This window comes from Orycteropus afer, unplaced genomic scaffold (assembly GCF_000298275.1).
Source record: "Orycteropus afer afer isolate SDZICR_OR568_19922 unplaced genomic scaffold, OryAfe1.0 scaffold00370, whole genome shotgun sequence".
Classification (NCBI taxonomy): Eukaryota; Metazoa; Chordata; class Mammalia; order Tubulidentata; family Orycteropodidae; genus Orycteropus; species Orycteropus afer.
The window spans coordinates 2,141,573-2,157,885 of NW_006921957.1; the positions used below are offsets into that span (position 1 = coordinate 2,141,573).

General features: G+C 43.2%; 1 protein-coding gene across 1 annotated transcript in view; it reads right to left on the reverse strand.

Annotated features, from left to right (window-relative positions):
• ERI3 (ERI1 exoribonuclease family member 3) overlaps positions 1–13,524 on the reverse strand; it is a 171,761-nt gene extending 158,237 nt beyond the window's left edge. Inside the window, exons 1-2 of the mRNA XM_007953078.2 lie at positions 13,390–13,524; positions 11,264–11,339 (exon numbers count right to left, since the gene is read on the reverse strand). Coding sequence (XP_007951269.1) covers positions 11,264–11,339; positions 13,390–13,524 — 211 coding nt within the window. The remainder of the gene's footprint in view (positions 1–11,263; positions 11,340–13,389) is intronic.
• Positions 13,525–16,313: the final 2,789 nt, after the last annotated feature.

Here is a 16,313-nt window from a genome sequence, read left to right on the forward strand (position 1 = left end):
AAAAAAAAAAAAGATTTACAGTCTTGGAAATCCTATGGGACAATTCTACTTTATCCAATAGAGTCACTAAGAATTGGAATCGACTCTATGGCAGTGGGTTGGGTTTGGTTATAGCGAAATTCTATGGGGACTCAGTGGTGTTAAGACCAAAAAGCGTTTTAAGTTCTTCGTGGATCCTACACAACTGCAGAAATTGTTTTCAACACTGCTTTATAACCTCTCCAAAAATGCAACTAAAATTTCTCAGCCCAGGGTAGGCAAAGGTTGGCTTGAGTTTCACTATGGAATCCTTTGGAAAGGGTAAAGTGCCAATATCCTTTTCAAAGCCTGGATTCAACATAACTCTTCATATCACCCACTCCTGAACAGTAGTAGTGGAAGCCTTGCAGGGTGGGAGACACCAGTCTGCACAAATTTCCCAATCTAGTTAAGTCTCTGAGGCCCTTAAAATTCTTCTCTAACATTCTGCAGTCAGGCTACACATAAGAGCTTTTGCAGGTTTTAATGTTCTTCAATGCATGTAAATAGTATATATAGTCAACCAGACCCCATCTGCCAAATATTTCAGGTAAGTGTCATGATTAAGGAGAGCTTCCAGGTTTGACTTTTGCCTTTGTGCCATGGCACTGTGGGCAAGCTCTGTTCCTCAATTCCTCACCTGTAAACTGACAATAATGATTGTACCTACTCCTTGAGAATAAGATGACACATGTAACACCCTTATAGCAGTATCTGGCATTGCTCACTGTGGGCCCATAAATCCAACTAATTCATAAAGCATACTCAGAGCATCCTTAGAACGCTCTGGCCCTCCCATGTAACATACTATATATACCCTAACCCCTCCCATGGATAACACATTCATGACCAGAAGTCCTCTTGCTTACAAATGTCACTTTCTCACTTTATTTCACCCACATCAAAAAGTCTCTCCTATAAGAAATTTGGAGAATAGACATTAGGGTACAAGGCCTCCACATGTCAGCAACTGGGTTCTTTACCTCTCTTACTTCTAACAACCAAGTTCAGCTCAAGTCAAGAAACAGCAGGCAGCTCCTTCCTCTTCCCTTCCTGAGTAAGTCAAACCTAAAGCCATTAGGTGCAGAAGAGCAACATAAGTGTCTACACCAAATGGACTGGGAGGAACCAGAAGGGGGAATATCAGAATCCAAGCAGGGAGAGGAGGGAAACCATGAAAAAGCAGGAGATGTGTCAGAATCCAAGGGAGTGATGAGGGAATCCATATAGGGGAAGTTTTACATGGGGTGTCCTGAGCACGGTAAAAAGGCACCCATGGGAGAAAACGGCAATGGCAACAAAGGAAAATTAGTTTACATGCAAGGGGACTAATCAAAGAAGTAGATATATTAAGGATAATAGGAACCAGGTTTCTGTCAGGGAAAGGAGAAATAGAAAATTCCAGTCTATGTGAGTACACTGGAATTGAAATCAACAATATGAACTCATGGTTTCTAATATAATAAGATATATAAATATACATGTAAATGTGAGTATAGATATCATGCACATACATTTATATATAAATATATACACACATGCATATATATTTTCTAGTTATATCTAGGTAACAACAACAGCGGCTTTCATCAATGTGATCTGAGAGCACCACATTACAATAGCAATTAGTACACCTAGGACCCAGATCTGACCTTCTAAACAACTTTCTCCATTAAAAAGAACCAGGGCTCCTTGGAGAAATGGCTTATTCCAGATCTATGGCAGGGACAGTACAAAGTTAGCCTGGAACATCTTGTGCCAGAAAGCAAGGAAGTGCTCAAAGAATGATGGGAGCATGTCAAAAGAACACAGAAACCAGCCTGACAAGACTCCCGCTAGGCAAACAGGGAACAATTTGAACACTAAGGTAAATAATGATTGTAATGGATTATAATGCACTGAATAAGTAGAGGGTCAGCAAAAAAGGCGAAGGCCCTCAACAAAATAGACTGACACAGTGGCTATAATACTGGGCTCAGGTATAACAAGGATTGTGAGGCTGGGGCAGGACCGGGCAGTGTTTCATTCTGTTGTACACAGGGTCGCTAAGTGTCAGAGATGACACAACAGCACATAACAACAACAAGTTCATGAAGATTAAACAAATAAAGTTTGATGAGAAATACAGTTTCAAAATATCTCCCCATATAAAATGCTTATTAAATATGAACTGTGATGGGAAAGGAGAGGAGAAGAGATTTACAATGGAGAAGCCTGGCAGATACCACCTTAATCACAAATTCAAAATGAACATCAACAATAATAATGGGATCAATCAAAATCATGCACCACCTGATAGGATGCAATGAGAAAAATAAAGTATCACTTCTGTGATACTCCTAACACAGGTGTACCATCTGAATCTAATCATGAGAAAGTATTAGACAGATTCTAATTGAAGGACAGTCTACACAATAACAAGTGTGCCATCTTCAAAAGTATCAAGGTCATGCATCCAGGAACATTTACTGAGGAAAGTCTGAAAGAGACTGTTGTTGTTAGGTGCTACTGAGTCAATTTCAACTCAGCAACCCCATGTTAACAGAGTAGAATTGTCTCATAGGGTTTTCTAGGCTGTAATCTTTATGGGAACAGATTACCAAATCTTTCTCCCATGGAGCCAATAGGTAGGCATTCAAGCCACCAACCTTCTGATTGGTAGCTGAGTGCTTAACCGTTGTGTTACCAAGACTCCTTAAAAGAAGACTACAGAGACTTAACAATTAAATGTAATGGTATGATTCTGAACTAGATCCTTTTGCTAGAAGGGACATTATTGAGACAATCAGCAAAATCTGAATGGGGTTTCAGGAGTAGATGAAAATACCATTATCAGTGTTAATTTCTCAATTTTGATGGTTGTATTATGATTTAAGTGGGAAAATGTTCTTGTTTGTAGGGAATCAGGCAAAGTATTTAGGGTTGCATTAGGCTGGCAATTTAACTCTCAAAACAGTTTATGAAAAAAATTCTTTGTACTGTACTTCCACCTTTTATGTAAATTGGACTGTTTCAAACTTTTAAAAACTTATCTTTAAAAATACATAAACAATGTGGTTAAAAAAAAAGAAACAGAACAATTTGTGAGGGAGTGAACTCCCTATACTGTTCAAGGAAGGTAAGCTGCATGCTCTCTTCTGGCAGGGAGGCTGGTAAGATCCAGCACTCAAAGCATCTCTCAACCCAGTTTTCTCTATCAAACTAAGTCTCCAATAAAAGAACCATCATTTTGGTGCTCGGCTACTACTGTCAACCACTTGGAAGAGGATCTTTGTAGGAGATCCTGGATAGGTAAGGGGAACAATGTGGAACAAAACTCAATTTGGGAAAAAAAAAAAAAGTGGGGAACAGGTTTGCTGGCCCGATCAAGCCTGGTGGAACAACTGAGACTATGGCCCCTAGCTGCCCTTCAGATCTGGAATTGAACGCACACCTGTGGCTTCCAGCCAAACAATAGACAGGTATTCTAGTTGAGCATTTACCTGAGGTAGATACACTCCTTGGAGAGACTAAGCAAGAGAGAAAGAACAGCTGCTAAGGCACAGGGAGACAGCTCATGCGGTAGGAATGCACGGAGGGATGGACACAGGGAAGAGGTAACTATCAGGAGGAAGTGGGAGGGGATATATTGCATTGTGATAAATTATGGTCAATGTCATGAGACAAAGTGTATGTGATCTGCTGTATGGAAAGTGTATTTACTCTGTAAATTTTCACCCAATCACAATAAAAAAAAAAAAAAAAGAACCATCATTCACTGCCCCTCTGGATGGGCACTCCTGCCACCTTTAGGGCTTCTCAGGAAATATCCTTGTACTCCCTGCAGAGGCTCCCCACCTGCCCTTGGATTTCTCTTTCCTACTGATGTCTTTTTATTTTAGTCACAAGCATGCAAAATATAAGTCTAAAACATCAGTTAGGGCTTTGCGTAGCTAGTTGGGGGACAGAACGCAAAAGAAATAGTTCATGAGTCTATGTATTTCTGCAGTGATGGTTCCATGATAGAATTCTCACCTTCAATGCAAGAGACTCAGGTTCCATTCCCAGCCAATGTACCTCAGTGCAGCCACCACCCATCTATCAGTAGAGGTTTGCGAGTTGCTATAATGCTGAGCAGGTTTCAAAGGTGCTTCCAGACTAAGACAGACTAGGAAGGCCTGAAGATCTACTTCCAAAAAATCAGCCAATGAAAACCCTCATCACAAGGGTTGAATTCTGTTTGCATAGTCACCACAAATCGGGGGCTGACTCAATCGGCAGCTAACAACAGCAGCTTTCATCAAAGACCAGTATTATACACATTTCTTTGCAGACATCCTTTCCCTTCTCCTAGCAAAATAAAGGTAATAAGTAGCCTATGGCAAGGAGGAAAATGAATGATTCCCTCCTCAAAATGATGGGACCAGCGCCCCAACAGGACAGGGGAGGGGTAAAGAGTGACTGCCACAGTGCCAGCCTGATTTGGAGAAACAGGCCTGAGCCACAGCCCCTGGAGGATGTTCTCTGAGCAGAGTATTTACACAACAGACAGCAATGGCTCCTCTGCAGCCATTACTGTCTATCAGGTAAATAACGCATGTGCCAAAACACACATTTAATGAGGGAAATAATATGCCTTTATAAAAAGACTCAATCTGTATTTACCTGAGAGACCAAAGAAGCACCAAATCACCAGATTAGTGGAACCACAGAGGACTCATTCTGGTGTCTTGGGTAAATAGACATTTTATAGCCTTCCATTACTAAAGGGTGGAAGGGAGGGCATAGGGAGGCGGCTATCCTTTAATATCCACATACACAGGCCAGGGGAGCCTGGGAGATGGGGAAACAAGAGAAGCCCATCATGAAATACGTGGTCTACTCCCACCCCACCTCCCCAACTGTATATACTTGTAATCTCTGAGGGAGGGTATGGATTTGTCCCACCCCTGGGTTCAATCCATTCCATTAAAAGCCAGCCTAGGCAGGGAAGAGTACATTCCAGAGAAACTCTAAGGCATCACAAACAGGTTCTGTGTCTAGGCGACTGGAAGCATCCGGGACCACTACAGCTGCAGCTTCCTCAGCTCCTAGTCTTGGGCCAAGTTCCCATTCCAACCTGACCTACAATATCCCAAGTCCTCAGTCACCTAAGCCACCCACAGAGGCAACGAAAAGAACACAGTAACACCTGTCTGGAACTTGCTCAGTCACAGGCTTTTTCTTATGTAGCTAAAAATAGCCTAGGAAAAAAATATTAATAAACTGCATGCCTTCAAAAGTCACAATTTTCAATCTAATGAATACCTTGTTACTGCCAGAGCACTTCCTATGAAAATCAGACTGCCAAAGGTGAAAAATTCAGAGGTTACACTGTCCAGCTAGCCAGGGGAAAGGAGCTTCAGAAAGAGAAAAGGACCTACCCAAGGTTCACACAGCAAGTCAGAGTAAAACTAGAACCCAAGGCTCCCAACTCTCAGGCCAGGGCCTCTGGACACTACAGGACAGGGGAGGGGTAAAGAGTGACTGCCACAGTGCCACAAGAAGCAAACCTCAGCACTCATCCCATAAACTTTCTACAGTCTCAGAAGAGAAGTCAAGGCTTGGGCCTCTGCTGAAGAACTAGAGTCCTCAGCTGAAGATGAAACAAAGCATGACCTCCTGGTGGCTCAAAAGTGGAATGGAAGCAGGAACTCTAAAACTGGGTCCTCAACCCAACAAAGCACTACCCTCCTCTCTAAACATATTACTGTCTTGGCCTGTAGCTATAGCTGCTACTGCTTGTAGGACAGGGCTAGGGATAGCTCCCTCAACATCAGAAGCACCTGCTAATCCCAAACTATCAGCAGGGCTAAAGTCACTAAAGGCCTTCAGGATACCAAATCCAGAACACAACACAACAAGCTACAGCAGCCTTGCTCTTTCCTTCAATTGGCCATCTCAGAAGCTCAAGGTGGCACAAAGGAGCGCTCATGACTTTTGCTCTTTGTAAACCCAGTAGCTTAGGCAAACTTCTTCCTGGACCCAAGCTGAGAGACGTCTCTTTGGTAAGTTCCACAAGTGAGTTGCAGCTCCATCACACATCAGAATGGACAAGGGCTTGTGTTCTAGCATAGCATAAAAGGCATGGTAGAGTGCCCTCATTCCTTTAAGTAGCTCCTCCCACACTTGTGGACAGGACTTGACCCTAAAAAAGAGGTACCTAGAACAACTCAAGTACCTACTATACCCCTCCTTCCAAGATGGAGAACAAGCATAGAACAAGGGTCATACAACCTAGTTGTAAAAACACCAGTATTAAACAAACCTAGGTCCATATCCTGACTCTACCATGTATTCTTTGTAATAGCTATAAAAATAATACCTACCTCTTTGAGAGTTATACAATTCAACCATCTGATGTAGATAAAGTGCTTTGCATGATTCCTAACACAAAGTAAGTGCTCAATAAATGAGAGCTCTTGTTAATAAATGAAAAGAGGAAAGTGAAACTCATTTTCTGAACATCTACTATAAATCAGGCACTGTATTGGTGGGGTTATATTTTTATCTCATTTACCCCTATCAACTACAAAGCAAAATGGGCAATACCAAAACCACCAAACCAAACCCACTGCCACCGAGTCATAGGCCAGTATACAACTGATCCACAAGGTTTCCAAGGCTGTAAATCTTTACAGAAGCAGACTGCCTCATGTTTCTCCTGCAGAGCAGGTGGTGGGCTTGAACCACTGACCTTTTAGTTACCTGACCAAAATTTTAACCATTACACCCCCAGAGCTCCCAAATGGGTAACAGTATTCTCATTTTTGTACACAAAGAAACTAAGACTCAGAGGCACTCAGCTTCGGGGTCCTGCTCTCCTCTCCCAAGTATGACAGTCCACATTTCCCCACCTGATTAATGCCCCCATTAGCCATAAGGCTAACGACACTTATCAACTTCAATTTTTCTTTGGAGGTATAAAGTGTGACTTAACTGAAAGTAACTCAACCATTAGCAATAATTAAGTTTGTCCAAATCATCCAAATTTGTTTTCATAATTATCTTTTTGTATTTTAAAAAGAAAAACAAATCGCACCTGTGGGTACAAAAGGAGCAACTAGGAGAGGTGCCGTGGATTAACACGATAGCAGCACAAGGAATGCAAAGCCACTTGGCAATCCAGAGAAACAAATCCTCCCATTCTATAGAGTAGAGAAACTGGAATGAGGCAGAGTTACCACCAGCTCTCACTCAGGGTTCCACAAGTGACACTTCCCTTTACAAATCTGGGCTTTGTCCGTTTTGGAATCTATTTCCTCTATTTTGTACCACACAAATTATTGCTCCTTCTTCAAAATCCAGTTCAAATCTCCTTTTTAGTAGCTTTCTATGGCACCCCTTTATAAAGTTAATCGCCTAAATGTGCTCCAGTAGCACAATGTATTCCTAGTTCATAACTTTTATCTCACTATATTGTGAGATTTTAGGTATCTGCTTCTCCCATTACTAGTAAATTTCAGGGAGCAAGAGGAGGATGGAAGGTAGCAGGCGTGTGTGAATATGTATAAAAACGTGTATTTAACATGATAATTTCTTCGACTTGTTTTTTGTCAGAACCTTTAATATACTTGGAAATTTCAAATATCATTAAAGAAGAGCATGGGGTTTGTCTTTTTATCTAAACGGTGCATGAGTTTTACAAGTCTGCGAAACACTAAGCTGAAACAGAACCCTACAGGCAAGGACCATGTTTTATTCATTTCTGTATCCTTAGCACCCAGCACAGGGCCAGGCACAAAGTAAATGTGAGTAAATGTTTGCTGAATGAATTAGTATGCCCAAAGTCACAATGCTAAGCTCTCTGGAATCAGAACATTCCAGAACAGTGCAGGGCACTAAGCACCAACCAAAGCTTCTTTTCTTTCCCCTTTCTTTCTCCTCTCTCTCTCTCTTTTCCCTTCCAGCTCACCCCATCCTGTCCTCCCCAGTTTAGAGAGAGAGAGAGAGAATTACTTTGGTGCCGGAATACTATTAAAAGGATTAATTTAGGGACCGGTGTTTGGACTGTCACATCCAATCACTACCCACAGATCTACAGCTTCCCAAATCAGGCTCATGCAAAGAGGAATCAATTGCAAGGACACAGAGGGTCTGAACAGGCATACTAATGGCCTCCCGAGGTGCCAGCGGCCAGCTCTGACACTCCCATAAATTATCTGCCTTTTGATTTTACCTGTAGCTGTGGGGCACAAGGCACAATTTTGAACATATCAAAGCAATCCTTCGTAACCCAAGGCTCTCCCAGGAATGTCACCAAAGGAGGATGGGATAAAAACAATGACCCAAAGGGAATCTGCTTCCCAAACAGGCCTGGTCTTAGCAGTCATCAATTAAAACCCAACAGGACCAAGTGGATAAAGTGGGACCCAAATTAAGCCTAGCACATCTGGACAAGGCATGCATCAAACTGCAGTTGTACAATGATTATTCATCTCTCACTCAAGGGAAGAGAAATCACAGCAATAAACTAACACAATTTCATCTGGAAGCAAATCTGCTCTAGCTCTGACAGCAACTCACAGCATGACCTCAGGCAACTCACTTAACCTTCCTGGGCCTCAGTTTCTTCACATGGGTAGCAGGGACAATAATGCTGACCGTCTGACCTACTTCCCAGAGTGGTGGTTAAAAGTAATACAAAACATTTGAAAGGCACTTTACAAAGATGTAGGGCCACAATGATGACAACACTGAAAAATCATCCCAAACATGATATGGATTATCATGCTTTAGTGAGTTTCTTTCAGGAAGCACTCTCTAAATCTGCTTCACTGATGATGTTGGGGATAAGATCCCCCTGAAGAAAGCTCTAGGATTCTGGATGGGACTCCTGCTGTCTGAAAATTTCCCATTAGGAAGAACAGTGCCTTGCTTTCATTATAACTTCCTCCTGTCTACTGGCTGCAACAACCTTGGGCTATGCTTCTATTACATGGCCACAATGACAACTAGGAAACAAATCCAAAACAAACTAAGCCAAAGGCCAAGTCACCCAATTGCTGACCATTTTTTAAAAAATATTATGTAAAATATCGTTAATAATAAAAGTTATTAAGGCAACGTCCTAAGAGCTTTATATACATTATCTCATTAAATCCTGTCACCAACCCTAAGAAGTTCTATATTTCCATTTTACAGATGAGGGAAACAAAACTTAAGAGAGGTAAGTCACTTGCCCAAGGTCACACAGTGTTATCAAATACGTATAGGATCCAGCAACCCAAGTTCACTGGGACCTATAGGAAGAGAAAGATAAAGAGTAGACACAGGACCTTCACCTCTAACCTATTCACTGGACACTAAACAAATACTTTATTTGGTCCCTTTGCCTGACATGTACCATAAAACCCAAACTGGGAGATATTTTCCAAACCAGGAAAAGGTCTTCGGTTTGCCACATGCAAGGAAAAGAGAAACTGAGGAGGACATATACAGGATAAAGGACAATTCACTGGAAAGCTTAGGAAATGGGTTTTGCTCTTTGTGTACATTCAAGTGGCATTAAGTTGTGAGCCTCAAAACTAAAACCTCTTTCTAGGGTCCATCTATTCCACATTCCTTCAATAGAAAATAATTTCTAAACCCCTTTATTTGATTCTATACCAACTTCCTCTTCCTGTATCTTTGCCAGTCTATAAAACAGAAGCTGATATCTCCTGTATATTCTTTGATAAACATCCTTTAAGCTCCTTATAGACAGCCAGGAAATGAGTATCAGTATACACATTTACACAAAGACTGAGTTATGCCCAATTTTTAAAGGCCAAAATATTGCCACAAAGAGAGAAATATGTAAAGATGCTATCCATGTAATTGCCACAGCCTCCCCACTGGTCTCTCTGCCTCCAATCCATTCCTTACAATGAAATTAAAGCACACCTTCTAAAGCACAAATCTAACGTCAGCCCACTGCTTAAAACTTTTATCAGCTCCTCATTACTCTTAGGATAGTCTAATCCAGGAGTCAGAAAACTATGATCCATGGGCCAATCCAGCCCACCACCTGTTTTTATAAATAAAGTGTTATTGGAAGACACCCATGCTCATTTGTTTATCTACTATCTATGGCTACTTTCACACTACAACAGTAGAGTTGAGCAGAGTAGTTTCAACAGTGACCTGCAAAGTCTAAATATTCAGTATCTAGCCCTTTACAGAAAAATATGCCAGCCCCTGGTATAATCCACCACCTAAACCCTGCCCCACTCAGTCCCTCTGCTAATCTTTCCATCTTGTCTCACCATATTCTCCTGTCCCCTGCCCATTAAAGACTATTTCAACCACACTGAACTTTAGTTTCTCAAACTCCACCAAAGCTCTGATTACATCCGTCCCTCATCTCTTGATTTAATTCTAAGCAAGGAGGTTATTTCCTCTGAAAAGTCTTCCTTGAGCTCACAAGTCCAGGTTAGGGCCCCTTCTAAGTATTCCTATACCCCTATTTTCCCTGGTATAGCACTCACAGAGCATACTATAACTGCTTCTTACTCTTTGTCTCCTCTATAAATCTATAAACTCCTTGGCCTCATAGACAGCAACTGTCTTGTTCACCAATACAATCCCACATCCAGCAAAGTGCTGGCCCTTAGAAGGCTCTTTGTTGTTGTTGTTAGGTTGTTGTTGTTGTCACTATGAGTTGAAGCCGTTGAGTCGGCTTCAACTCATAGTGACCCTATGTACAGCAGAACAAAACACAGCCCAGTCCTAGTAGGCTCTTAGTAAGTATTTATTGAACAAATGGCCTCAAGAGTCCCTGGATATCAATCATCAGAGTCTACCTTTTTAGAGAGTCCCTGATCCTTACAAAATGGAGATAAGCTGGGATTATCACTTAAAGGTGACCCATAACCCAAAATAAATCAAGATTCCAAAAATCAAATGCATTATCAAAAGCCAAAGGAATGTGGTTTTTCCTATAGTCTTAAGATACGTATTTCCAAGGAGAAAGGGCTGTGCTGGCCCTACTGAAGCACCCTAAACCTAAAGCAAGTGCTCATGAGATAGCCATAAAGTTATCATGAGAGAACTCCAGGATTTGTACCCTCCACCTCCAACTTCTACCACTTTATAGACTTTAGAGGAGTTTCAACAGGCTTTGAGCATATGCTGCTTTATCAGAAGAAGCAATAGAAAAGTATAATCTGCACCTGCTCCCTAACCCCACCCACAAAGCCCAAATATTTAGAAGAATTCAAATTTGAACATGCAACAGGATTCTCACCTCTCCTCACTTCGAAGATGCCAAGACTGGCAGCAGGAGATGCTGAATGTTCTGTGAGAGCTGGAAAGCCCCAATGCTGTGGATAAATACAGATTTCTGCAACAAGTCTATTTCAACATTAAGGATCAAATTCCCATAGGGCTACTGTTTGCAACAATTTAAGGACCACACTGTGCTTCAAATTCCTAAACCAAAACTACTCTGGGATTGAACTATGTAGGGCAGTGCCCCTGTAGAGCTTTCAGAAGCTACTTGTGCTGTAATTTGTTTGGGGAATGATGAATTTTGTGTTTTCCAGTTGGGCAATCTACTTCTGTAGTGATACCGCCTCGGAAACCCAAGGAGGGGTCGCTATAAATCAGACCTGACGTGACAACAATGAGTTTGGTTTTTTTGTTTATACTTGTCTAAGGTTTATCTCATAAAAACACTGAACATTTACAATATCTGAGCTCAGACTGATGGCCATGAAGGATAATCCCAGACCTTAGCTAAGTATGGGAGGTACTGGCAAGGCTGACAGTATTCAGAAGTCAGGGAAGTAAGGATGGACTAAAGTTGGTGGAGAGTTCACAAACTTACAGATCACATTGCAAATGGCCACACAGACCACGGAATAATTCCAGGATACTTTCAGTTCAAGTTCTAAGACAGTCGAGGTAACTAAACCACAAGTCAAATCATCAATAGACATCTACCCTATTTACCACCTAATGCAGATCTTTCAAAGGACTAGAGGTTGCAGAGGTGTGACCTGGTGGGCTAACACAAACATCTAGGATTGGAACCAATCTGTACCTATCTACCACTCTACACATTCAAGATTTTATTCTACTGATATCTTCTAGGAAAATGCCACTCACCAACTTAACCCACCACAAAGAAAATGTTTTTCAAAATGAAAGGGAATACACTTTTATTTGCAAATTTCAAGTTGGGAGGAGAACTCTTATTCAAGCTCTATAACCTAGCTAGCTGATTATTTACAGGATCTTTGGGCAGGAATTGTTAATGAGCTTTTAATTTGGAGTGCTTAAGTTGCCAAAGTGCTCTGAGCTCCACTGAAGCACCACAGAATCCATATAAAGGAAACCTTATCAATCACTTCCCAGCAGCTCCCTTCCCCCATCCCCACCTCTCTGAGGAAAGGCAGCCAAGTGGGTTTCTAACTGAGATCACAGACACACACATTAGTGAAGTCACACTCCAAGTCCCTGTTTATAAATCGGCTTTTAAATGGTAAGGGACTCAGGTATAATATACTTAGACTCCACTCACAAACCCACTAAAACAAGGAATGCTGTGTATGATAAAGTCAGAATAAAGCAGAATTTGATGAAGCCAATTTCTGGTAGCAACTACAATCAAAAATCATTCAGCCAATCACAGTCTACTCTACAGTTCAAATTTGAGTCTAGTCTTTAGCCAATAGGATTCATGTTTAGCTGCCCTTCACCTGGGAAACTGATGAAATGTCTGACAAGAGTAAATGCCATAGAAGTGGCCAGAGACCTTTCTGGCAGAGGCAATAACGGACACTTATCAGTTTGCAAAATCTAACCCTAAGGTCAGAATCCAAACCCCAAATGAGGGAGCCCCACAACATCTTCCAAATCAAGAAGGAGCAGTTATTATTTTGCAAGAACTCACAGTTAAGTCCCAATCCAAGTTCGTGCTTTTTTGTTTTAAGAAAACACCTGTTGCTGAACCACTTGCAGGAAAGACAAACAGCTAGCCACATTAGGCCCCATATCATTCCTTCTACCATCACCACTACAACCACTATGCGTTTACAAAAAGGGAACCTGCTAACCTGGTGTGTCTGTGTGTCGAGGAGGAAGAAAGGAGATGTTCTATCTACTATTATCTCCTTGCTCGGTTTCTATTTTTGGTCAAATCTTTCTCTTCCCTAGTAATCTCAAGAAGTCAGCCTCCTTAATCACCTCACCTAAGTCTGTCTTCAAAAGCCCTACCCAGTTCCCTCTCCATTAGAACGTTACTCAGGATCACGCACTCAGGGTTAGCATATGGACCAATACCCCAGACTACATAAACTACGCGCCGCGACCCTCACCCCGCATGCATTAACCAGGGCCCAACCTGGGGGGCCTGCCCGCATCACCCACCCCGGGGTGTTGCCCCCAACTCGGGCCCATCCAAGTCCAGGGGAGCGTAAGAGGAGGCGCAGGGGACCAGGAGACCAGCCCTCCTTCCCAGGGCCGCCCCCGTCCCCCGTCAGCTGCGGGAGAGGTTGTCGCCATGGCAACGCCCCCTCCTCGGGGCCAGCGCCGCAGGCTCCTTTCAGGTGCAGGCCCCGATGTCTCCCCCGGCCTCAGCAGGCGCTCAGGGGAGTTTACGGCGACGGGCGCGGCCCGCGCCGACTGTGGCGCTGACCAGGCCGACGCAGGACCAGCTCCGCCCGCTCCCCACCGCCCGTTCCCGGCCGCCTCAACAGCGGCAGCCAGCACCACGAGTCCACAACACACCGACTCACCTCCGCGCACTCTGACCCCGACCGACGCAGCAGACGGGCGGGCGCTGTGGCCAACCGCAGAGCCTGCTGCCGGCTCCTTCGACCAATGGGCTGCGGGGGGGCGGGGCTTCTTCTCTCCAAATGCTCGCTCTCCCGCCGACATGCGCGCTAAGGTGTGTCAATACGATGGCTCCCATCGGCCAGCCTTATGGGACTTGTAGTTTTGATGTTACGTGTACTGAAAGGAGAGTTAATGGGGGGGGTAGATCGGGTTCAGCTCTGAGATGGGAAGGGATTTCTTTAAAAAACGAAAACTTCTAAGGCCTAGAGCGATCCAGCTGGTCTACCTCCTTTTTCTCCATCTTCCAATGTACTCATAAAGAGATATGTAATATTCAGATAATGACATCTTTTCATGATTTGTCCAGTCGACAAGTAATTATCGTCTACTGTATGGTTGGGAGGGAGCTCTGGTAGCATAGTGGCTAAGGCACTTGACTGCTACCCAGAAGGCTGGCGGTTCAAACCCACCAGCCACCCCTCGGAAGGAAGATGGAGCAATCTACTTCCGTAGTGATACTGCTTTGGCAACCCAAGGAGGAGTCACTAAAGTCGGGTCTGATTGGGAGCTCTGGTGGTGTAGTGCCTAAGGTATTTGACTGCTAACCAAAAAGCTGGCAGTTCAAACTCACCAGCCACTTCTTGGAAGGAAGACTGGGCAATCTACTTCCGTAGAGATACCGCCTCAGAAATCCACGGAGGGAGTTTGGTTTTCTGGTTTACTTTTTGATTAAGGAGCCCTGGTTGCGCAGTGGTTAAGAGCTCCGCTGCTAACCAAGAAGTCAGTGGTCCCAACTCACAGACCCACCAGCTGCTCTGCAGGAGAAAAGACCTGGCTGGCAGTCCGCTCCCATAAGGATTTTCAGCCTAAGAAACCTTTTGAGGCTGTTCTACTCTGCCCTATAGGGTCACTATGGGTCAGAATGGACTGGACAAAATGGTACAACTATATGAGAAAGGAATCAAAGGTGTCGTGTCACATTTCAGGGAGATCTGAGAGGAGAAGGATTTTAACCTAATAAGAATATGTTCAGCTTTCTGAAGGGCTTTCCTAAGGAAAAAGGAGCGCTGATGGTGTAGTGGTAAAACCATTTGGCTGCTAAACAAAAGATCTATGGTTTGAACCTACCAGCAGCTCAGCAAAAGAAAGATGAAGCAGTCTGCTTACCTAAAGATTTATAGCCTTGGAAAGGGAGTCATTATGAGTCAGAATCAACTCAATCACAGTGAGTTTGGTTGTTGGTTCTTTTGTTTGTTTGGTTGGTTGGTTGGTTGTTTTTTTCCCCTAAAGAATAGGGAACTGACTTGTTCAGGACTGCTCCAGAGGAAATTTCAAGGTCTCAGCTGTAGTGATAGAAGAGAACTCTGGTCAAAGCCAGAAACTTATTTCTTCATCTTGGTTATGGCTCTCTGCGCAGTTATGGGTACCAAGTTATGAGGTGGGAAACCTCAGGCTTGGCCAAACCATTGCTGGCTTTGACAGCCTCCCAGTAAGCCAAGACCCATCTTCTGGGCCCAGCTTCAGTTACTAAGCACTTCTGTCTGCCACCTGCATATTTTCACTTAACACAGTGATGTCATTTCTGGGCCCTACCACCTCTGTGAGATATGACCTTAATAATAGTTCCCATCTGTGATAGTTGGAGTTGTGTGTCAATTTGGCTGGACCACAATTCCAATTTGTTTAAACAGTTGGGATGTGAGTTATTCCCATGATGAGATCAGATGTATATGATCTGAGAAGCCAATCCATTGAAAGGGAGTTTCGCTAGGGGTGTGGCCTGCTTCCAATATATTTATGGATATCGTGGGAAAAAGAGACACACTTCTGTGGATTGGGATCATGTTGTGCTGCCTACAACTTTCTGTGAGCAAACAAGCCACCATTCAGCCTGGATATCTTGGATTTGTCATTCATTGGAGTCAACAGCCAGTATACTACCTGCCAATCTTGAGCTCATCAGCCCCTGCAGCTGTGTAAGTTGGGAAAAGCCTCCAGCTTGACGTTTGATCCAAAAACGTGGAAATTGCCAGCTTCTATAAGTGTGTGAGCCATTTTCCTAAGATAAATTTCTCACTCTCTCTATATATATGTTTTACTGGTTTTGCTTCTTTAGAGAACCCAGCCTAACACAGTTGGTACCGAAAATGGTTCTAAAGAGACAGAATCATAGGGATGGGCTTCCTAAATTGCTTCTCACTAATTCTGTTTTGGTTCTCCAATTTGATTAATCATAAAGGCACTCTGCCTCCATTAGTAAAGATTGTTGTTGTTGTTGTTGTTAAGTGCCGTCAAGTCGTTTCCAACTCATAGCGACCCCATGCACAGCAGAACGAAACACTGCCCGATCCCGTGCCAGCCCCACAATCCCCGCTATACTTGAGGCTATCATCGCAGCCACCGTATCAATCCATCTCCTTGAAGGCCTCCCCCTCTTTTGTCGACCCTCCACCCTACCAAGCATGACATCCTTCTCCAGGGAATGGTCCCTTCTGACAACATGACCAAAATAGGTG